Source organism: Clarias gariepinus, chromosome 1 (genome assembly GCF_024256425.1).
Source record: "Clarias gariepinus isolate MV-2021 ecotype Netherlands chromosome 1, CGAR_prim_01v2, whole genome shotgun sequence".
Taxonomy (NCBI): domain Eukaryota; kingdom Metazoa; phylum Chordata; class Actinopteri; order Siluriformes; family Clariidae; genus Clarias; species Clarias gariepinus.
The window spans coordinates 27,009,878-27,035,592 of NC_071100.1; the positions used below are offsets into that span (position 1 = coordinate 27,009,878).

Consider the following 25,715-nt stretch of genomic DNA (forward strand, 5'->3'; position numbering starts at 1 on the left):
ATTTCACAAGGTTAGTATTGTGTCTGTCAGTGGTGTGAGTGCAGCTCTAAGCACTTGTCCTGTCTCTCATGACAGGTATGCAGGCATGTAGGTGGCACATGCACAATGGGTATCTGAGTGTTTCGCTTGACCCCTTTCTTTCATCTGGGGTAAATAAAATTCCAGCCGCAAAAATAGCTAGTTTATTTAAAAATTCACTATTTATCAGTATGTATTGGCACCCGCCTTGTGCGCTAAGCCACCTGGGATAGGCTCCAGGTCCCTGCGACCCTGAATACAGGATAAAGCAGTATAGAAGATGAGATGATGAGATGAGACTATTTATTAGTAATACAATGAGGTATATAAACATGTAGTGTAGTATATTTTCAGTTGTCATTAAAGGATAAGCAAAAGCTATGTTAAAGTTCTGACTACCTTTTATGAGAAGCAAGCACAGATATGATAACTAGCAGTAACCAGCCATGAGTAGAGAATTTTTAATTTTGCAAAGTGTTTTAGAATTTCAGGATAGCTACTGTAGGACTCTGTGTAGCTGACAGTGCGTTTTCTGTTTGAACAATTTCTATTCTATTTAATAGAAATTCTGGATGCGCATTCAACACTACTGTATATAATATGAATGCCTTTATATAGTCAAGTGAATATGGATAGACTCTGTCCCCATCAGCTTTTTTGATGGATACCAGCCATCGTTCAGCCTCATTGGTTTTGCCTTGTGGAGTCAGCAGGAAGATGGACGTAGTCAATAGCTTTGGATGGCATACCTAACACATCTGTCATGGATGGCAAACCTTGATCGATGGCATGCTTACTGTATATATGAGCAGTAAAACTTTGTTTGGTGTTATACTCTTTTGTTCTAAATGATAGCATGATAGCATAACAAAATGCAAATGTGACTCTCCACTATCAAAAAAAATTTACAAACAAGGAATGAATGAATGAATAAAATGAAGTAGTAAATTACAGTAAAACAATATGACAGAGTATAACCTAAACACAGATAAAGTCATAAAAAGACTTGCCTGCCATGGGATAAGCGCTTCTGTATAAATAGGACTTTATGATTTGAAAGTGGTTGGAGAGTCTATACTGTAGTACAGATGCTTTTTGGAAGAGCTGAGGAGAAGTGCGGCTAAAGGTTCTAGAGCCCATGGTGGTCAAGCTGGCATGGTGTGTAAAGAGAAGCCTTAATGAGGAAGAGTACGAGAGGGGGGTGTACAACTGTACGAGCTCCGCTAGATAAAGAAGAAGGGGATTATGAAGGGCTTTAGTGCTTTATAATAAAGTATGCAAAAATGTCCAGCAGCTGTCACAGCAATACTAAACAAAGAACTCTCTTCCAACACTCAAGCAACTGTCAGCTTTTGAAGACGAAGAAAAAAAAAACTCAAGCATTTCAATACAACAGCACTAACAATTTTCACACCTGAATATGCACTGTGAGAGTGTTGCTCACATCTCAAGACATCACACCCAGAATAGCGCTGGTGTTGGGTACTGCCGGGAGCTGTCAAAGCTCAGCACAGCAGGTGAGAGGAGACTTACCTGACAGTGTACAGAATTTAGGATTCTGTAGATCAGTGTCTAATACAGGTATGAATTTAAAAGAGAGAACAGGGCGACCAGGTGAGAAAAAAACCATTTCAAAACCATAAATCATTTCATCTTTGATTTGATAGGAAGCCATGATCTCGCTCGTTTTCCTCTTTAGGATCTGATTGCATAACGGAAAGAATTAACACAAAATTACTATTAATGAACCAGGAAAACCAAAGACACCACAGCCACTCATTTCTCCATTAGTATCTTTGCCTCTGTCTGTTTCCCAGCGCGCCCTTCCAAATCCAGTCTGCATTTTCATTCATTATGGCAATGTACTCCATTCCTTTGCCTTTATTGGAGTAATTAAAATGAAACCCACCCAATCAGTAGACTCTTGATTAAAATGTTCTCACTAAAGAGCAGTAATGCTTTAGCACTGATTAGTAGGAACTTTCGCGTTATTAAGTGTGTTAAGCCTGTCTTTACGCAGCACATCTATTTAACCATCTATTTCCTATAAAGTACTGTGTTTCGCAGTGAATGCAGGTCTCAGTATTTCTTTTAAGGTTTCAGCTGGAATACCCTTGCATTTTTTTTTCATACCTTAAACCTCCTTTATTTCACTCCTCTTCCAAATGCACCATTTCAGTGTTTATGAAAATGAGCTGCTGCTGCGCCAGGCCCCTCATGAGAACAGCAGGACCAAAGAACAAAATTGGGGAAGGGTTTGTCTTATGTGAGGTCACAAAAGGGAAAATTCTAATTTGCTTGTTTAAGCCAAGATAATTCAAGATATTTTGGGAATGTTGTTAGAGAGACAAATCTGAATGTCTAAAAAACTAGCTATGTTCAATACAGATTGGTTGAATTGTTCTACATGGTATATGGAATATAGAATAAATCATTATGGTTATTTATTAATCAATTATTGTCATTTTCACACTTTTTTCAGTCAGATTCGTATTTATAACATGGTTGTGTGTGTATATCTATTGTCAGTAAGCGTGCACATGAATAAATCTGGGAAGAAAACTCTTTCAGCAAGAGCAAATTTCATGATATGAGCTGAAGCCTTCCTTTTTCTCTCTAACATTGTGAATAGAATTTATATTGTCTACATGTTTCTATTTTGTCTGTGGTCTTTGAGATTTATTTATATATTTATTTTTACCTTTCTGTCTTGAAGACTAACCTCATTACATGCTTAGCCCTGTGGGGCTCTTCCTGTCAACAGAAGGACTCCTTTGATTGCCAATTTTCTTTTCAGTTATTTCATTAAGGCCGTTACACTGACAAGACCTGACTGCCTGCCTTTACCTTCTGATTATTGCATGCTTTTTTTCCAGCCATGCATGCTTTTCCATGTGATAAGTGCTGGGCCGAATGGGAAAACAACACAAATTCTTTGTTGTCGTAATTGGTTGTCTTATCTGGCAGATAGCTGTGGGTGTCTCTTTTGACCTTCTTAGGAGAGACTATACAACATCAAGCATCATTGGATGTTATATAATAAGAATTTTACTCTTGCTCTAGTTTTACAAAATACTGTGAAACTACTGAGGAAGAAGGGATGTTCATGCATTTGTTTTAAGTCCAGGCATACTGCAAGTCCCTGAGCTAAACTTGGGGTTGGTGCAGGCAGCCCTCAGAGACATCTGTTTGCTACTAACAGGACACTCAATCAGGCCATGTCCATAGAACTGCCCAAGTTCTTAAAAATGTGCACCTCTAGCTAAGCTCTGAGGCTGCTCAAAATTGGCATAATGAAAAAAAGGGAGAGTGCTTTGCTTTTGATTGTATACACAAGGTGTTCATCAGAACTATGTAACTAATGGTATGTTCCACAGGAAAATCTAGTCAGACACAAAGTGAGTTTAAACCAAGATCGTACAAGATTCTCTGGAGACCTGGTGATATAGAAAGAAGTTATCTTTTTATTTGACAAAAAATTTAATAAAATCTGACAAATACAGTCTAATTTAGGATTTTTTTTCATATGAATAACATAACTGTATGAAATGCAATGAGTTCTGAGCACACTGTTAGAAAGAAAAGGTTTGCTCCAGGGCCTAAAATGTTCTTCTGTCGCTTTCAGGAAACACTATCAAAATGCAGAATTCCTTTAAGTGATAACCATCCAAGCCCACCTTTTTTGACAGTGCATGCTTTTCTATAGACTGAGACATACAAGATCAAGAGGCTAGACTATCACAACTAACAGACTGCATATGGTTAATTTTAAAAATGACTGCATTACATTGCATTAAGTTTATTATTTTAGCTCAGTTATACATAGCTTATGTCTTCTTAATAAAAAATACCTTAACTTTAACTTTAACTCAACTACATCAAAACATTGAGACTGACTAAACAACACAAGCGCAGACACACTGACCTACAGTACCAAACTATTGTACACACAAATCTGTAAATGCTTCACTGTTTATCTCTTTTGCACAATATTCATTACTTTTTGCACTAATTCCTCAATTCTTGCTGCTGTGTTTACTACCTCAACACCTTATTTTATGTTCTGATATGTCGTTGTCGCACTGTCACTTTAATGTTGCTTGTTTGCACATTTGCACGTGCACTTTATGTTGTCCGTTGTATGTAAAACCTGTAGATAGTCTTCCTTAGTTAGTTAGTTTTAGTTAGTTTTTTGTAAATTTATGTTGTAATTTATGTTAGGACTATCTGTCTTGTCTCTGCTAGCCAGCTAAATAGGCCTCTTAGTTAGCTAGTTTAGCTTCTCTGTTAATTTATGTTGTCAGTTTATGTTGCATGTAGCACCTTGGTCCTGGAGGAACGTGGTTTCGTTTCACTGTGTACTAACTGTATATGGTTGTAATGACAATAAAGCCTACTTGCACTTGAACTTCAATAAGCTGGATAGTACCATAAATAAAATAGCTTAAGGGCCTAATTATATGAATTGCAATACAACCCTGTTTAAACACAACAACAACAGGTTGCTTTTTTAAAGAAAATGTCATCAGGACTGACCACATGGGCTGAGGTGCATTGCATTACACTTTAAGTAAGTGTGCATTGCAACATTGCAACACACTGACCTGGGGTTGCAATTGCAAATTCCAAGCTTTGGTATGCATGATTAAATATCATTCATTTGTACATTGCACAGCAGAACAGCAAAAAATTTTTTTACTTGCATCAGACTACTGTATATGGAGCAGTTCTTTGCCACAGCATTGTGTATTGTAAAAAAAAAAAAAATCCACTCATTGTTGAGCTGTATTCACAAAGCAAGGCCTCCAGTTACTACAACCTTTTCTTTGTGCTCTTCATACCCTGGCTGTGTAATCCAGTCTTGGCACCCACTCATTAAAACTCAACTCTCTCATATGGGTGTGGGAATCTTGTAACCCAGCTTTGGTGGGCTTTAAAAAGGGTTGGTGTGGAACTCCATTGCCAGGTTGAGGCTTTGCAGGAAGCCTCTCCTCAGCGTGCTGCAAAAGACTGCCACGTGCTATATTTGGCCATTTTAGTTCCACACAGCATCCTGTACAGCATTTCTTGTGGAGGGGTGGTGTGAGAGAGAAATGGAAGGAACATATGTCACCGCTGATTGTGATTTAACAGCATATCTGACCAGATGAAAGATGGTGCTGTTTAAAAAGGGTTTCCAGAGAGTTAACAACTTCTTTGACTTAGAACCCTCTCGACAGAGGGCATAAGACAGAGAACGCATGGGTCTGCCAGCAGCTGTGTGCTTTAGTATGTTTGTGTTTATAAAGGGCACATGCAGGATGAGTGTGAAGTTAATGAAGTGTATTTTTTAAGGATATCACTAAAGATCATTAGGACAGAATAAAGAAACACACACAAACACACACAAATATGACTTTGCACCTACAGCACACCCAATCAACCCGCTCACTACAGATAATCATGACACACACATGGTATGTCTACGGAGACACTCGGTGTCCTTGGGAGACAAAGGGATGTGGTCCTGACTCAAATTAATTGAACCAATTAAGGATTTGAATTCTGGTGTGATGAGCAATTTTCATGCACACACAGAGTGAGGCTGGTGAAAAGGATTATAGAGTGGACAAAGTACAAATGTCAACCACTGTGTGGGAGTGTGTGTGTGTGTGTGTGTGTGTGTGTGTGTGGCAGTGAGAGAAAGAAAGACACTTTTATAGAGACACCACTCTCACACAATCACAGTCTGCTCTGGAGCATCTTGGTCTTGGTAACATACGGTTTCATCATTTTTATGCTTGTTTTTTTATGCACATATCAACAATAATCCCATATAGGAAATGTAAACACAAACAAACAAACAAACAAACAAACATACAAATAATAGCAGGCCTTATAAACAAATAAACAAATTCTTTTTTCATTTGTTTTTCATCAGTCAAATGAGAAAGCCTCATTATAGAGATATTTATGTTGAGCCTGTTATCTTTTTGACATGTTCGTTATATTGCACAATGTTGTGCCATGGAATATTAATATTTACTTCATTTACAATACCCTTTACTTATTATCTACTGCACCTTCTGCTTTTTGCATTTTTCCAGCCATAATAACACTGTACTGGATGTCTGCATTTAAATCTGTAAGGAGTCCTGCACTGGGTGTTGGTTTTCCAGTTCTGAACATGTGGTGCACCGCTATAGTCAAAATATTTTGTTTGTACTTCATCCAGATGCAATTATCCACATATACAGAAGATCATCACTGTGCATTTTAAACATAAAATATCTGTACGTGAGTGAAACCTATACTAGTTGAGTCCAGCATTTAAGCAGCACCCCATGCAATCTTTTCTTCCCCTTCCCAAAATGTATTACACACTACACTACATTATACACTATGAAGGAAAATGCAATTATACCCGTTTTCAGTAAGTTGGATCAGTATACACCGTGCAAGGTTGATCATCGTTTTAATAGTAGACTAATAGCGATTTGTTCAATTTGTTATTTTTAATAGCAAATGATACTGAATTTTTAATTCTCACTATATATAGACATGAATGTACTTTCTGCGCAGTTGCATGTGTGTGCTAAAACATTGCTATTACTGATAGATGAGTACAGGAAAAAGATCAATGTTAGGAGTTTTCTGTTGTGAAAAAAGTAAGATATTGACTGAATGTGTGCTGTGCAGAGTGCTTTGCAGCACGTGTGATCACACACTCATACATAATACATACACAACATATGCTTCCCATAACTCTTAAAAGGGTTTCTTAGCATTCATAAAGGTCAAAGCTTCTTACACTTGGAACAGTCTCTGACAGGGAAACACTCTGTTCTTTAAGGGTTACTGCAAATGAATAAACATCAGAATTGTTTAGTTTTCAGGATTTAGCCTGAAAACATCATTTTTTCGGTTTTTCTTACTCTTTAATGAAAAAAGTCACTGATGTCACCCCTTGCAGGCATGTAGGGACCGCAGCTGTGGCCTCTTCGTTATTTAGAAACAAAATAAGTGAACAATTTAGCTACAAAATAAAAAAAAACAAGTATTACAATCTGTTGCAGAATAATTTGCACATTGATTTTTTTTTGTAATAGTGTGCATTTTGTATAATTTAGCAAAATGCTATAAATCCACCATCCACAGTTTTGTCACTATGTATAAAACACCCTGCAGTTGTGTTTCTGGGATATATGACTTAATTATTAAGTCAGTACAAAAGTCAGTACAAAATGTTTCTGATTTCTAAACATTAGTATTCCAACAAAACGGCAAAAAAAAAAAAAAAAAAATCCTACAGGTAAATATCTATTGCACCTGAGATTACATTTTAAGCAAAGGGTTGGCACACCAGTTATTAACTTTGTTTTGTTAATTACCTTTGTTTCCTGCTTTTTATAGTATTGTTTAATGTGGAATTTTTTTATGATCTTAATACCTTTTACACACATAATAAAAGTGATTGATGTACAGAAGGTGCAACAGGTAATAAAGATATACAATGTAATATACAATATAACTGTGCAAACATTGTACAGTGGATAAGACATGTCAGGAAGTTAATATGATTAAGATAACATGTGTATGATTTTTTTTTTATTGTGATCCTCCAAAACTGTTCTGTACTTTAGTGGCTTTAGCAGGAAAAGACCCAGTTGTGTTCCCACTCTCACGCACACACATGTTAGGCAGAGGGTCAGCAGCAGTATCCATACACACACACACACGCACGCACGCACGCACGCACACACACACACACACACACACACACACACACACACACACACACACACACAGAAACACACACAATACTGACACACAATGCTGACACACAATGCTGAAATGATGTATCCTGCTGCTGACCCTCTGCCTAACCTGTGTATATATCTGTTTACATATTCATAAATATGCTCAAATACAGGCTTTTAGCCACCCACAACATGCAGAATGGAGCCAGAGAGACAAAGGGTGAGAGAGAGCTTAATTTAATTTTAGAAAATACTACCACTGTTTAAAAAATAAAAGGCTAAATAGTAAGTACAGTGCAGGTGCTATGGTGATATAGTAAGTGTGTGTGTTTGTGTGTGTGTGTGTGTGTGTTTGTGTGTATTCATGTCAGACTCATGAAATGTCATGAATGGCCAGACAGTGAGCATTCTGTCAGGAAGAGTCAAATCCGCACTGTTGAACCCCATGGATGTGTGTGTGTGTGTGTGTGTGTGTGTGTGTGTGTGTGTGAGAGAGAGAGAGAGAGAGAGAGAGAGAGAGAGAGAGAACCCAGTGGTTTTGGCATTTCATTCATTTGTTGTTTATGGAATTGCCCCTTCAGATTTGAATGATTTTGGATAATTTATTATGGATAAATATCCGTACACCTACCAACACTGATAAATTAGGGAGTGTCTTTTCAATTACATTTTAAGAAACTAGAGTGTACTTAAAGTATTATATAACAGGACAATATAGAAAGAGGTGTTGACATATGGGAGACAGTGACTAATGGACTGGGGAGATCAAAGTTGATGAGACAGGAGCATGGCAGGTAGGGGATGTGAGGATGACTCCTGGGAAATTAATTACAGCAGATGAAGGAAAAAGCCAGAAACCTTCCCCAAGTTCTTTAAATATCACATTATGAAGTTTGGAAACATCCAAGAGTAGAAACATTACTGTGAGGTTTGGTGGCCTTCCAACCAGATGTAAGGAAAAACTCAACTATGATTTATTAAACAAAGGTCTGCAATTAATTTCATAATGACCATTTTAGTTGGGAGAATGCTGATGTGGCAAGATCAGAACTGACAGTTTTATGGCCAGTGTCATCACCAGTGTTGGGGGACGTTACTTAAAGTAACTAATTACATTACAAAATCACTGTCTTTAAAAAGTAATCAGTTACATTACAGCTATACTTTTTGATAGTTAAAGTACTTTTCCATTGCAAAAAATGAAAACTTCTTTGAGATTCCTCATGCATGTTGTTATAGGCAAGACCTTCATCTTTATTCAGCGAAGTTTGGCCTATAATCTGTTAACTACTGTACTAATACCCCTATCCCTCCTATGCGGTTTTGCTGTGATTAGGTTTTCATCCATTGTCGGTCAAACCACATAGGTGAGATAGGGGTATAATAGCAGGAATAACAGTGGCTATCGCGGGCGGGGCTTGTACAACGACTTTCACACACACTATAATGGATTGGGAATCACTGCTGTCTGACTCACGGAATACATAAATTGTCCAAATAATGAATGGTATTTTTGAAGAAGTAAATAACTAACTAAAGAACTAAATAACTGAGTACTTAAATGGCGGACCTAACGCGTTAGAAAACTCGTTACATCAAAAAAGTAATTCAAGTAATCTTATGCGTTATTTTGTCACTTTGTAACGCGTTACACCCAACACTGGTCATCACTAACTGTGACATTAAATAATTGCCTAAAAATTTTTTTACTAGTGTATTGGTTTCCAAACTAGTTGTTCTGTATAATATATTTATTAAGGTTTTCTCTTTTTTTGTCTCCTTGTAGCTTAAACCTACAGAGAAGATCATTACAACTGCTGTAAAGGGCTGAAGATTCTGAACCATGCATCTCACCCACCAAACCCTTTATTTAATTTTCCCTTTACTTTTTCTAATCTCTTTCTCATTCCCCTCCAATGCTGACTCCTATGACCTACCCTCCTCCAGTGCCAACTGTTCCCAGGGTGATGTATGCTCTGAGGGTGTGATCTTACCAGTATGGAATCCTCAGAATCCTTCAGTGGGAGACAAGGTGGCCCGTGCTATTGTCTACTTTGTGGCCTTAGTATATATGTTCTTAGGAATGTCGATCATTGCAGATCGCTTTATGTCTTCCATTGAGGTAATCACCTCCCAAGAAAAGGAGATCACCATCAAGAGACCCAATGGAGAGACCTGCACAGCTACAGTGCGCATCTGGAATGAGACAGTCTCCAACCTAACCCTTATGGCTCTTGGGTCTTCAGCTCCTGAGATCCTGCTTTCAGTCATTGAGGTGTGTGGGCACCATTTTGAGGCTGGAGATCTCGGCCCAAGCACCATCGTGGGCAGTGCTGCCTTCAACATGTTTGTCATCATTGGACTCTGCGTCTATGTGGTGCCTGATGGGGAGACCAGGAAGGTCAAGCACCTGCGAGTCTTCTTTGTGACAGCAGCATGGAGTATCTTTGCCTATGTGTGGCTCTATGTTATCCTCTGTGTGGTATCCCCCAGTGAGGTGGAGGTCTGGGAAGCTGTGCTCACCTTCCTCTTTTTCCCAGTATGTGTGGTGCAGGCATGGGTCGCTGACCGCCGCCTCTTCATCTACAAGTACAATCGTAAGCACTACCGTGCCGACAAGAGCCATGGCATTGTGGTGGAGACAGAAGGAGGAGAAGAAGTGGTGAAGGAGACAACTTTCAACAAGATAGACATGTTGGAGCTGGACGGCATGGCAGCCCACTTGGATGGAATGCTGGGGGGAGAAGATGGACTTGGAGGACGTGATCATGAGGACGAGGCCAGGAGAGACATGGCCAGGACACTGAAGGAGCTCAAACAGAGACACCCAGATAAAGATATGGAGCAGCTTATAGAGATGGCCAATTATCAGGTATGGCTGAGTTCAAACTAGACTTTAATACAGTGGCAGTGCTTCTGTACAACTGGCTAGAGAGATGAAACTTCTGCATAGGGCATTCAACAAGCCAACCCACAATAAATAGACTGATTTTCTCAGTGTGTTTGCATTTTTTTTTTACTATATTTTTGACCTCATATGAAATAACAGTATGTTATTTCATGGTCTTACTTTCAGGTGCTAATGCAGCAGCAGAAGAGTCGAGCTTTTTACCGTATTCAGGCAACACGGATGATGACTGGAGCAGGAAACATTTTGAAGAAACATGCAGCTGATCAGGCCCGGAAAGTGGTGAGCAGTGGAGAGGCACGGGAGCAGGAGGACGACCCCTATACCACACGTCTAGAGTTTGAGCCAGCACTCTACCAGTGCTTTGAAAACTGCGGCCTATTGAAACTCACAGTGGCAAGGCATGGGGGAGATGCAGGCTGCACTGTAAAGGTGACTTTATTCTGAAACCTTTTCAAGAAATGTACTGTGCAACAAACTGATTGTGCATTTGCAGGTTAAAGTAAGGCTTTTATTGCCACCTGAATCATATATTTTTTTTATAAACATATACTGCAGAAAATAAGAAACTGGTTACTGATAAGGTCCACAGAATCCTAATTCGAGCCCAACCCTCCACTTACTTTCGAATTGCTTATAGGTATCACTACAACAACTGTTTCTCTTACTCCCATTAACCTCTGACCTCTGTAACTCCCTAGGTTGATTTTCGTACAGAAGATGGCACTGCCAACGCTGGCTCTGATTATGAATTTGCTGAAGGCACTCTGGTCTTTAAGCCTGGAGAGAATCTCAAAGAACTCACTGTGGGCATAATCGACGATGACATCTTTGAAGAAGATGAGTACTTCTACGTGCACCTGAGCAACCCGCGCATTGTGGGCGGAACGGAAAACCACCTGGCAGATGGGAGCACTCCGGCTCTAAAGGCAGCTCTGGGAGAGGCTCACACTGCCACGGTGACCATCTACGATGATGACCATGCTGGCATCTTCACATTTGAGAGTGAAGCGACACGGGTAAGCGAGAGCGTGGGCATCATGCAAGTCAAGGTCCAGAGGACGTCTGGCGCCCGGGGTCTTGTTGCTGTCCCTTACCGCACTGTTGATGGTACAGCTCGTGGTGGAGAAGACTATGAGGAAACTTCTGGAAAACTGGAATTCAAAAATGACGAGACTATGTAAGTACGATAATGTTTGTGTCTGCGTATGTAATTGAAATTTTTTTTAGCTTACTGATTTTATATAATATTCTCATGGCTTATTCTTTGGCGTGTTTACTCTGTGTGTGTGTGTATTGATTTATAGGTGTGTTTATTTGTGTGTGTGTGGTTGGGCTCCTCAAGCATCTGCCAGAATTGCTTTTGAGCCAAGACACTGTGGCACAAGGGTTTGGGTTATTTTTAGAGAGAGAGAGAGAGAGAGAGAGAGAGTGTGTGTGTGTGTGTATGAATATTTCTCTGTGAGTAATGTTTGTTCTCATTGAAAGGTGTAGACAGTGTTGTTGTTTAGATAAACAGCATCTCTCAGGTAAGAGATTCTATAAGGTGTTAGTAGCAATATTAGCATGTGTGCATGTTTGCTAATAGATGTTTGTTAAAAACAGTAAAAATTTGTGTGCACATACAGTACGTAATAATTTTAAATAATAATGACCCAGACTATGTCAGCCATATTGCTTTTGACACCACACCTAGCCAAATTATCAGCAAACAGATTTGAAAGAAAGACAAGAGGGCTAAGCATCAAGATATGGAAACTACAGCCGACAGTGAGAGGACAAAGTATGTTACATGCATCGAATTGAGTTAAGATCCACTTTAAAGATTGTATGTAGCTAAATTGATAGATTAAGTTAGCTATATATGGCCATGTAGCATTAATGGTTTTGTTGCTTTCCTTGCTGACTATACTGAACAGTACAAACGCTGTATTATCAAAGTGTGTCATATCTGAGTGTTTAGTCATCTAGGTGCATAAACATTATAAACACTAGCTAGTCTGCGATAGCTAGCAAGTTACACATGGCGGTAAAAATAACTTTAGATTAAATTAACAAGAACCTGTGCAATGCCTGCTATACCTTGCTCGAGGTGTTTGCCATAAACACACTTGAAGCCACAACGACATTACTTTTACAATAGTTAATAAATTTCTCTTTGCATTATTTTCAACATAAAACTTGAAACCTAGCTTCTCCGTCCTGAAAAGGTGTCTTTACCGCTTGGAAAGTTTAGATTTGTAACTCTTGATTTTAACCCAGTTTTACTAAAATGATAAGACTTTATGATATAACCAGTCATTTTATGAGCAAGCACATTACAAGACATTATACTTAAATTTTCTTCATCGGTCATACAAAAAGTACTTCATGTAGATCTTTATTAAATTCGGCAACAAGGTATACAAAAACAAAATTGCTCTGGGTCATCTTTTGCATCTGTGGTTTTCTGGATTGCAGTATTCTCATTTCCTACTATTTTTTAACCCACTAGCTAACCATGAAGAAATAATCTTTGCACTAACTCTGCACTAATTTAATTATGGTTACAGTAGGATTGTAAACAGTTATACTTTTTTCTTTTTCTTAGGCAAGATTAAGTATAATCAGTCCCTGTGAAGTAGGCATCCCTACAGAAATGGTACAGTAAATAAGATTTAAGTGCAAGCAAGCTAATAAATACTGCATGTACTTGCTATAGTCACATTAATGAATTAACAGCAGTGTAATAATTTTATTAAATCTCTGTGTCCCAATCCACATGTCCCTACTGATGGGGACATCACAGAAATTGCTTGAACAACAGCTGCAAAAATATTATAAATGAATAAAAACATAGTGAGCGAATTCCAGGGAGGCAAGAGCAAAAGCAAGAGAGAGAGAGATCTTTGTAGCAGCATCTTTTTAAACATCTCGAGACTGATTAGGCAGAGAAAGACAGAGACCGATCTGAAGATTACAGTCATTACTTTGTATTTTCGGCTGTCACTGTATATGTCTGCCTACTTTTATACCTTCCCTTTCTACTGCTCCCTTTTTTCTCCAACTTGCTCACTGCATTCCCCTTTCTATCAAATGCAGTCTTCCTCCGCTTACCTCTTTCCACATTTCCCTAGTGATGGACATGATGGTGCTTACAGTCCTGTCTTTCATTATCCTCCCGCAGGCCTTCATCAACCCCCTGCCTTAGCTCCCTCTCTCCCTCTCTCTCTCTCTCTCTCTCTTGCGTGTACCCTGTCTTTCATTTATTCCAAATTTTTCTATCTCTCCTGCATGTTTCTGCTCTCTGCACTTTTAAATGAGGTTTGACGATATATTAAGTAAGCCACATCTCTCCTTTTATTGCCATCTGCATCCAAACTCCCACCTCTTCTTCCTCTTTTATTAACACTTGCTTTTCCTCAGACTCTGGTCTCTTACACTTCTCCTCACCTTTCGAAACTTGTAGATAGACTGGTGCAGGTGTGTGTATTGCTGTCTGTAATTGTGTGTGGCTAGGCTGAAAATGTCCATCTAGTGTGTGTATGTGTGAGAGATTGTTGATTTGTCTAGTCTCAGTGGAACTCTGCAGTGTTGACAGAATGAAATGGGAAGTAGAGGAGAGGACGAGCTAGAAACCTTTTCAGTGGTAGAAAATGTCCTTCTGTCCTTCACACCCATGGCAGATTTAAAATCAGGCTTAGGAGTAAATCCCTCATTCCACGCAATTTATCACACTTACATCATGGAGAATTTTTAGAAATGCACACACATACACTGAATTGCGCACACTTCTTTCCTCTTACACCACTTAATTTCTCTGATCCCCAACAGCAGCTTTCACGCTAAATTCTCGGCTATACCAATTTACACACAGACACCTTTTTGTGCGAGCTGCTCCTTGGTTATTTTGTACTTTCTCTTCCTTTAAAAAGCATTAATTACATGTTGTCTCACAGTCAGGATCTCTCTCCTCATACTGTTTGTATATTAGGTATGCGAAGATTTTGGTATTGAGACAGAATTCATGTTTAGCTGTCAAACCCAGTATTTCAATATAAAGATGAGACTTTTACATTTTGACCCTGTTTTCTTGTATTTTAATCATTTCTAAATTCAGCACAGTATCTAGCTCTCGTCTGTTGCATCCCCAGGGTGGGTGACGGCTAACTCCTGCTTCCTTTGAGACATGTGAACCTAGCCATGGCATCTTTTTGAACTGTCACTCATGCAACATCATAGGCGAGCTGAACACGCTTGGCTTCCATGTACATAAGTTCACAGACGGCCGTGAATGGTTTACGCCACTCTGTTCTTCAGAGAGAATAAGCAGACAAAGAAAATCTGTCTTTCTCACACAAAAGCATAGAGCATGCTCAATTATGCTGTGAAGCAACTGTGATGTAGACTTTGCTATGGTATTATCAGGATTTGAACTTGTTTTTAGATCAATGCATTGATTTTGACAGATGTTAAACTTTCTTGATTGTTCATACTTCCTGTCTATATGCGAGGTCAAGAGGCTTAGTTCGGTACATTTTCTACTATCTAAAGTAACAAGAAATTAATGTCAATGCATACAGCAAAAGGCCGCAAGGTGGCTTAGTGCTTAGCACTGTTGCCTTGCACCTCCAGGTTCAGTTGCCGTCTCGGGGTCTGTGTGCATGGAGTTTCTCTGTACTGTAGTTGGTGGGTTTCGTCCGGGTACTACAGTTTCCTCCCACAGTCAAAAGACATGCAGAATAGACTAAATGGCATTCCCAAAGTGTGTGAATGAGCGCGTGTGCCCTGCGATGGATTGGCACCCCATCCACGGTGTACCCTGCCTCATGCCCTAAGCCTCCTGGGATAGGCTCCAGGACCCCGCGACCCTGAATACAAGATAAAGCGGTATAGATGATGAGATGAGATGAGGCATACATCAATACATTTTAAATAAGTTTGCAGTAATTTAAGTGACAAAAGCACATATTTGTATTGGATTCTCAGATAATAATTATAGTATCATATGAAAACTGCATCTCTACTTGTTTATCTTTCTCTGCTGCACATGAAAAACCAAACACTCCTTAGTTCTGCAGTCCTTGCTTTTCTTCAGAGTGACCCAGAAAGCACTCCCCAAGCCAAGCCTAAATCCACACCAGAAATACCCAGAGAGCTTAGAAGTCTGTAAAGTTTTGTGTGCGTGCGTGCGTGCATGTGCGTGCATGTGCGTGTGTATGTGTGTGTGTGTAAAAGTAGAGCATCGCCCCTCGGGTGATGCTTCATGACAGAGAGGCTCCTCCTGCTCCAAACTGCTCAGCAACCTGTTCACCATCTACAGCCTGACCCAGTAAACACACACACACACACACACACACACACATACATTTTATATCTTGTCAAATGCCACCTGTTGATCTCTTTTTTTATTTGTATTTTTTTAAAGGAAGTAGACCTAAAAGGAACAGCCTTAACATTATGGCACCTTTAAACCTGGGCTTTAAAAAAATAGGCAAAAAAAAACAGGACCACCCACCTTTCTTGTCACTCTATCTATCTCTACATTATGTTTCTGAGCTTGTGCGTCTCTCACAAGTGTATAAGTACCATCACGCTTCTGTGGAAGAGTGTGTCATGTAAGCGCGGTAATGGCTCTCAAGAGACAAAATGCTCTATTCATGTTGGAATGACTCAACAGGACAAATGTTTGGTATCTGAGTTCAGGAATTAACAGTCACCATGCAAAGGAATAATTTAGTATGAAGTAAGGTCATTTTTATGCATAAGAGAAAAGAGTCAGTGTTGAGGCTCTCGCATAATGCACTTATTCAGATTAACGTATTAGCATGACAAGACAAATGAAAGCTTCTTTTGCTGACACGGCTTTGAATAGTCAAGCTGTTATAAGTACCAGAGAACATGCCATTTTAAACCATCACAAACAATTTGTGTAGCGTTAGCATAGACCCTCTTTTCTTCCTTCGACCTCATATAGCTAGCAAGCTAGTTATTCACCAGCAGAGCTTTAATGACATACAGTATATTACCCAAACACACCAGCTAGCTTAGCCTACTGAAGATGTAGAAGTATAATGTTGTTCTCTAATTTGTTTAACAGCCACAGTATACTGTATGCATGTTGTTAGTTCTAATTGTTTTAAAAATGTAAAAAAAAAAAAAAAAATTATGAAACTCTTTCAGGCATCCATATTTAATGGTAGTAATCTGAACCTCTAGGCACAGTAGCAGGGTTGCAGATTTGTTTCTCGCTTCTGGCCTCTGTGTGTGTATCAAGTGTTTATCAAGCATGTATTTATGTTTATTGCGGTTACAGATTTAAAAGGCTTTCTGGCGCAATAATAATTTGCAAGTACAGTAATAGACACATAGATGTTACAGAATCTTAATTCCTTAAAAAAAAAAGGTTACTGCAAATGGAAGCAATTTAGTAAAAAGGCCTTGCATGTTCTAACCATTTGCGTTTCAGTCGCTTGCTCTTTCTCAGACTGAACTCCCATCAATATCCATTAAAATCAATCCTTTTTAATTATGCCTTTTCCCCACTAGAATGAATATGAATCTACAAGATGTCATTAGATACACACATCTACATATATACAGTATGTACACACCCTATGCAAAGCTCTAATTAGAGAATTGTAGGGACATGGAGGTCACATGCTGCCGGTTGCTCACATGATTAAAGCCCTCACGCTGGACTCACTGTCATCATTCTGCCCTGTCTGGTTCCAGACAGCAGTCTCCAAGGGCGTACACGCAAACTGGTCATTAGCCCACCACATTAAGAGTGGAAGATCTACATATGGCATTCACTAATGGTCAAGTAATGTCAAGTCAATTCTGAACTCCTCCTATGGTGAAATAAAGCACCATAACAAGAGAAATTTAGATGACACAACTACATAAAGTAAAAGAAAAGAAAGACACAATAGTATACAGCAAGCATAAGGATAATATATCAACACTAGTACAGACTAAATATTTAAAATATTGTTTACTGGAACAAAGATTTAACTTTGACAGATGTATAAATGAATGTGGCATAGTTGATTTTTTGAAGATCAAAAATATAGAAATTATGTGTTTGCATTTCTAATAACATTAACTTAAAAGGTCTAGCAATCTAAGCAGAAAACACAACACTCCCATAGTGAAATCATGTGGCCATTTTATTAAATTTAGAATAAAGTTGGATAGTGACAGAAAACTTGTTGCAATGTTGCAGTTGTTGTAGCCTTACAGTGTTTATTCTGTTTGGCTCAGGCTATAATCTAATAAAAATGTGAAGAATTTCTAGTAAAATCCTTATGCAATTTATTTACCTATTCAAACTGTCTAGACAGTTGTTATTTACATGATCATCCATGAACCGTTTTCAATAAGTTTTGGCATGGTATGTTTATAGCTGATTTCAACTGTGAAGGGAGAAAGGTGTCACGTCTACATGCTGCCCAACACATCGGGCGACAGGGACCTCTTGATCAGCAGTCCAATGCTAAACCACCGAGGTACCCCTGCCCCACATTGTAACATAAATCAAAGTAATTCCAATGATGCACAGTCACGTAAAGTATATATGTCATGTGTGAGCTTAATGAAATATTTCATACACTACGCTCATATTACACACATTGATTAAAAAAAAAATATTGCACATTAATTATTTTAAATTGAGCAATTGGAAATTGGGACCAACTTAGGATAAATGCTTATAACCATATTTCTGTTATATAAATTTTTTAACAAAGGTTTTAAATTGTAATTTAACCGCTTACTCTCTTCCATAAAATGTAGCACATAATTTACTGTACATTATATGCAGTTTGTGAAGTAACACCTCACTACAAATTGGTGTTCTGATTAATGTAAGCTAAAGCTACAGAAGATGGGACAAATCTAGCTGTTGGTATGATGGTATTAATGTTAGGAAATGTATTACCATTAGAGGAAAAATTGTTGGAAAATGAAATGGCTTGTGGGTGCATTATGGATATGTCTTGATTTTGAAGGACATATCTCTTACTCTTGTATTAATAGCCAAACCTTTAGCTTCACGTGGTTGATCTGTGTGGCCGTGTGCTGCTTCTCAGACATGTCTGAGTGCTTTTCCACTTAGTCTTTTGGGTTTTAGACTGATGTTGTGCTTAAATATGATTTATAGTCCAGTTATGGGAAATCTGATTAGGCAACCATAGAACTGCAGCCCTAAAGAAAGCGAGTGATTGGAGTCAGCTATAAGAATGGTTTTGAGAGGATGTGATGTATCTGACAAAAAACAGGGTTTGAATTGCAGTTCTCTTGCAGGACAGAAGATGACGGAACGTCAGCGTGTGTTGCCATAGCAATAAGTCCAGTGGTACTTTGTTAAGTGAATGCATTAGTGTTTGGTTTTGGTGTACAGAAGGCACAGAGTAAGAGAGAGAGAATATGATGCAAAGAGCTGTTAATAGCTCACACACCATGAGTTTATATGTAGCAGCAGGATATGAGTGCACTTGCCTTCTTCCTTTGTTTCTTACTTATTATCTTGCTTCGCTTGCGATGGTGCAGTTGGGAGGTGTGTGATTAAGGGTCTTATCTTCTTGTAAGACAAGTGAGATGTGTAATAATTAATCATGTTCCTCATCTTATTCTTATTATATCTTGTTATATCCTATTATATCTCGATCTCTCACTCCCTTTTTATTTCTCCTTCATTTTCACTCTCTTTGTCTTTAATTAGGAGTAAAGTCAGGTCCTGGGCCAATCCCTTGAGCACTACGGTGCTCTCAGTGCTCTGTGGCACTGTGCTGAGAAGATCATCATCTCTTTCTGTTCATTTGCTCTGTTCACCTTAACCTGTGCATGTCTGTGTGGGAAACATATTTGGAGAGTGCTTTTCATAATAGTTTTTGTCACAAAGGCGCTTTTTTAGACTACAGGGTCAATGTGCAAGTCAGCAGCTGCGGGAGAAAGGAAAAACGTCTTTAAATTGCAATAAGGAAGAGACCCTAAAAGGAACCAATACTCAAAAGGGGAACTTGATCCCTGGGTCTGGAAGTCAATTTCAGCTTGACACAACTTAGTCACATGTGATATATGTCACATACGCCACTGTCACTGATTTTAGGTTACAAAAGAAACAAAGTGAAAATGTTTTCTTATGGAGTTTATAGAAGGTGACGTTCCTGTTTCTAGCTCGATAGAGAAAAACTGCCAGGAATTTCTCCTATCAATTTGTTTCTAATGCAGCATTTCTGGTTATAGGTTTGAGAGTTTTAGGGTTTCTTTTTTTGAAGTGCAACAGAATCTACCACACTTAGCAGAATCTGATCTACCACATTTATCCTTTTGATATTTTTGACAAATATCCTAACTTATGTTTAAAAGAAACTTACTAGTGATGTCTGCAAACAGAGACATACAATTTTTTGAGGTGGCACAATTCCATGGCATTGTCATGTAAAATGAGTTTTGTTCATACTAATTCATATGCAACATAAATGTACTGTATATGCTACAGAGAAGTATATATTTGTCTTGCAGTTTTCGTCTATAAATCCATTATTTGCATGGATATATTTCAGTGCTGTAGTGTTCATTTTATTTTATTTAACAAATAAAATAATGATAGCAATAAGCAACAAGCTTTACATTAACACTAATGTTAATCACGAGATAATCACTGATGCTTAAATTCTGAAGCTATAAGTCATACTGTTGACAGGTCATGAGCTTGAACTTGGTTATTCATACTTCACACTTTGGTTTACACAACCACAGTTGTGTATCAGTTAATAATATCTCTGCTTGCCTCCTACAGCCATGCTGATGAGCGGTATACTAGCTGATAACTACATAGCTCTCCAGTTGAAATGAACCAAATACCCTAAAATAAAAGGGGTGTCTGTGTGCAACATTAAGCCTTAAAATAAGAATATAAATGTATATATTTGGCTTTAAACGGTGTCAGTAAGACTAATTAAACACCTACTGCAAAAATAGAATTGATCAGTTTTTTAGACTGTTCTAAAAAACAATTAAAATTAAAATTTGAAGTGTTGTTGGAAGTGGTCGTGTTTATTTTATTCACTGCGAGTAAATGAAATTGCTGGAATTGTAATGTGATATTTATTCTGACTTAAGGCAATTGAGGATGCAAAGTGACATACAGTAGTGTTTAGCATTGTCACCGCTCTACTGTAGGTTTGGGGGTTTAAATCTGTCTAAATGGAGTTTGCTTGGTTTCCTCATGCTTGATAGACTTCCTCTTTCAATTCAAAGACATTGTTTGTGGGCTGATTGTCCACTGCGTTTGTGTTTTCAAATTGACCAATAAGCACTGGTCTGAGGAGATACAACATTGTGTTGCCAACCAACACCGTGCATTGTCTTTAAATAAATGAACGAAAATATATTTTGAAATTATGGTTGCAACTGTTACAACTACATAACATATATATTTAATATACACACTGTACCAATTCTGTAGTATAACACAGTATTGCTGATGTTATTTAAAAAGATGTACAGTAATTATTTACTTATTTATCCAGTGTATTCTTTTTTAGAGAGTTAGAGTCTGGGTGGTGGTGGCATAGATGCTTTGGTCCCTTTTGACAAATGAGAAACAGATCAAAAGTCCATAACAGAGGTGAGGGGTTATTTACAGTACAATGCTGGTGGCAGTAATACCAGTCCATTAACTTTTATTCATGCCTAATCAAGTATACCCAATATGGTCAGTGGATTGAGCTGGCAGTTTGACAACAGCGGGGAAAGTAACATGGCACTCCCTCAGTCAATCACATGCTCACTTTTAGCTATAGTTTCATAGTTTAAAGCTTTGCATTTTTATACACTGGAGACTGTTGTGGCTGCAGGTGCAAACTACTGACTGGGGCAGTGGTGGCTCAGTAGTTATGGCTCTGGCTTACTGATCAGCAGTTTGTGAATTTGAATTCTAATACTGCCAAGATGCCACTATTGGACCCTGGGGGATGGCCTTTGACTTTTACAGTACAACACTATTAAAAGTTGCTGCATATAATACCATCTGCCAAATATGTAAATGACTGTATGAGTGAAAATGGGTTCCTTGTTTAAATGAAACTCGAACCAAAGCCCTTTGCAAATTACTTTAAACTGATAAAAAAAAAAAAAAACACTGGCTCAAGCTTGATGAAATGTTATACAAACATCATATTGTTATGGAATGACAGACTCCACAGACAGGAATTAGAGAAAACCCGAAAGGGCGCTTTTATTAACAATGAATGATAACTGTTTGGGATGAGATGTGGGTAAAAGAATGAACCGGAAAGTCTTACCTGATATGATGCTGGAGCTGGTGGACGGAGGATCAGGAACGGTGGAACGGGTAGACAGGATACAAAGCTTGGAGAGACGAGGTGACAAAGGGCTGAGGAGACACGGAGACGAGGAAGCTAGGGGACAAGGAAGCACGGAGTGCGAAGATCGCTCGACACAGTGCGACATTGAGTCCTTATCCATAGTGGAGACCAGACGCCGAGTGAAGGGAAGTGAAGTGTATTTGTATTTGTTGGTGATGAGGTTCAGGTGTGTGTGATTAGAATTCCGGAGATTGGGACAAGGATTGGGGGGCGGAGCCTGGCGTGTCCGTGACACATATATACAGTAGCTTAGGGGTCTGTATGAAAAGAACAGAAAGGTACAGTATAGCTAAATGTTTCAACTGTATGAGTCCAGCACAAAAAATGTACAGCAACTGCCTTTGTGCCCTTGAGCTAAACCTGTGACTTTTGTGGGACTGAAACTGTACTCAGCTGAATGATGACACTTGTGTGTAAATGACACAATCAGGTAAGCGCAACCGTGGCACAGAGCAGTGGGCGGGCAGGAAGTAAGTTCCAGGGTTTGAAATGCTGTCATGGAAGCGAGCTAGCTTCTAGCAGGTCCCTTGTCATCCCTTAGACAGACAGGAAGGATTTGAAGAATGCCGCAAGGTCTGCTGAGATTTTGGTACTTAGGCAGAATTGTGCACCATTGCAACAGAAAACCTGACCTCCACAATGACAGAAAGAAAAATACAAAATGTATGGTTAGTCACCAGAAACATGCTGCCCTACCAAGGTAAAATACAGAACCTGCCAGTTTTAGTATCCATCAGCCAACCTTTTAATTATCTAGTTACTCCTTATTTGATTGTAGCTGACATTGTAGTTATTTTTTTGTTTCAGTCTGTGAGTAGTTGCTGGCCATTGCCTTAAGTCCAGTTTATACTTTCGCAAATTTTACTAATTTGAAGTTTTTAGCAAAAGTGTAGTGTAGTTTTGTGTAAAAACATAATATAAATCATTTGATCATAGTATTAGGTAGCCTGGACAACTTTATCCAAACAACAACTTTTGTTTTTACTGTAGAATCATTTATTTGACAAAAATTAAGCTAAAAAGGACAAAAAGGGGCAATACTAAGTCCCCTTTACTGCTTCCACAAGAATTAGGTGGGTAAGATGCTGCCAGGTGTTGCTAATCAACAGCCTTTGATCATCAGCAGGTGTGCAGACCTTTATATTGTAAAAGCAGAAGTTTTGGCAGTTTGTACAGGTCTGGAGCATTCAGGTGTGTGTTAACACAATGTAAAGAGGGAAAACATAAGTAATGGACTTAAAGAATTAATTGTTGCTGCACATGAATCTGACAATTTGGAGTTCAACATTCTATAGAGAGAAATATTATTCACAGGTAGAAAGTATTCAAGGCAGTTGTCAATCATTCCAGGAGTGGACGTCACAGCACATGCACCCCAATGTCAGAACATACAATGCTCAGAGGAGAAAAAAGATATACCTCAGACCCTACAGCTCTGGTTAAGTCTGTTAAATGTTAAAGTCAATTTGAAGAAGACTGAACAAGTATAGCATGTTTGGAAGTGTTGCCATGAGAAAGCCAATTTGGTCAAAAAGAATCCTGGAACTTCTGGATGAGACCAAAGTGGTGTTATTTGGCCTTAATACTCAGCACCATGTTTAAGGAAAACCAAACAGCATTTCAGCAGAATACCCACTGTCAAGCACAGCAGTGCAGGGGTGATGGTTTGAGTTTGTTTTGCGACCACATGGCCTGGGCACCTTAAAGTCTTCGACCATAAACTTCTTGAATATGAACCTATATTCGAAAACTCTCATGGCAAATGTGTGCCATCTGTCCAACTGCTAAAGCTTGTTCAAAATTGAGTCAATGGACCTTGATAACTGTGCAACAGGACAGTGATCCAAAGCACACCAGTAAGTCTGCATCAGAATGGCTGAACAAGGCAAGAATCATGGTTTTATAGACTGTCCTTGTTAAAGCCCAGATCTTAACCCAAATTAGATGCTTTGGACCTTAAAAGAGGCTGTGCATTAGCTAATGCACAAAAACCTCATAAAAATGAGACAATGCTGTTAAGAATAATGGACCAAAATGCCTGCACAAAGATTCATACAGGAAATGATTACTTCACATTGTTGCTGCTAAAGGTGGATCTTTCTTTTCATTTTTGCTTCATTTTGGTTTAACAAATAATTAAACAACAAAAAAAATCAAGAGAAATCACTATGTCACCCTGACACACCCTGCTAACTCCATGTGACTACTCACAGTGATGGTCACTAGGACCAAAAACAATCAGCTCTGGGATTTGGCCTTGGGCTGGCTCACTTCTGGGAATGGGGGTGGGGGAAGGGGGTTGAAGGGTATTGTGCAGGCAATGGTTACATAATTCTCTTCAAGTATTCACCTTTCTTGAGAACAATAATGTATCCCTGTCAACAGCAGGATCATCCTCAGGATCAGCCTAGATAAGCCTATGGTTATTACGGTTAGGATCCTAAAATACTACTAAACCCTAGGGATACTATTAGTAAAATACTTGTAAATTAAATATTAATATGAATAAATAATAGTGAGATGTTAATACTCACTAATTTATTAGTGTACTAGATCTAGTAGTAGTAGTCAGGGGTGGACTTATAAGTGAGTTAGGTAGACATATTAAAACATTGAATCGAATTTATTGTCAATGCCATCAATGACACATACTGGATAATAAATCAATTAAAATATGCGGTCTAAATATATTTTTTTTACATATCATTTACATTTACATTTAGGCATTTGGCAGACGCTCTTATCCAGAGCGACCTACAAAAAGTGGTTTAATGTTTACATCATTGGATACATACTTACACTGGGTTAACTAGGTTAATAACTAAGTGATATTAGTCCAACACAACTGGGAAGAGGGTTTTTTTTTTTGTTTGTTTTTTGGTGGGGGGGTTAGTCCAAGTACTGGAGAAACAGATGCGTCTTGAGTCAATGAAACTCAAGTTATCATAATTCTGGTGAAAAATTTACATTTTGTAGTAGTACAAGCTAGTTATAATTGTAAATGCAAATTTTTTAATAGACAATTAATGGACTGATTAAGTGAGTTTTCTTTGGAGAAAACTCTCTCTTCCCTTGATATTTGTTCTTGAAGTAGAGCAGAAAGTTAGATTTTTTTTTTAATAACTGAAGTTTGCCCTGACGTCCGGGTGAATGCTTCTTCCAATTTTGCATGCAGCTCTTAATTCCTCTCCTTTTCCTGCCTTGGACACTGACTGTAAGTACTGCTCTGTAACTCTCCAAGGCTATCTGATGCTTTGCTATAAAACACCTCCACCTCAAGGCGAAAATATACAAGGTGAACCTTAAAATATTCTGGACTAAAGCCTTTAATGATTGGAACAAACAACACCACTAATGGAGTGTCTGACAACAGAAGATTTCAAATGGGTTGTGGTTACATGGACCAAGCTAAAATAGCTACCAGGTAAATATATGTAAAACTATTTTGTAGACCTTAGCCAATCACATTAAACAGTGCCATGTGTTTTATTGTCCCAATTGTCCAGTGGCCCACTGGGAGCATGAGAAGTACTCACAATTCCCAGTCCATCTGTGCCTAAAGCTCATCATGAAAGGCAGCAAATCATAGTAATGTTTCATTGAATAAAAATAGTGAAAGCGGGATCTGGGCTTTAGTAGGGAACCATACTGGTTTCAACATAACATTCTGTCTGT

General features: G+C 38.6%; 1 protein-coding gene across 4 annotated transcripts in view; it reads left to right on the forward strand.

Moving 5' to 3' along the window:
* slc8a4b (solute carrier family 8 member 4b) overlaps positions 1-25,715 on the forward strand; it is a 65,085-nt gene that overhangs the window by 17,197 nt on the left and 22,173 nt on the right. For 3 of the 4 annotated variants that reach the window (XM_053497562.1, XM_053497569.1, XM_053497577.1), the window contains 3 exons: positions 9,544-10,629; positions 10,807-11,097; positions 11,367-11,845. In XM_053497562.1, the coding sequence (XP_053353537.1) occupies positions 9,601-10,629; positions 10,807-11,097; positions 11,367-11,845 (1,799 nt within the window). In that variant the 5' untranslated portion in view covers positions 9,544-9,600. The remainder of the gene's footprint in view (positions 1-9,543; positions 10,630-10,806; positions 11,098-11,366; positions 11,846-25,715) is intronic. The other variant, XM_053497585.1, reaches the window with a different exon arrangement.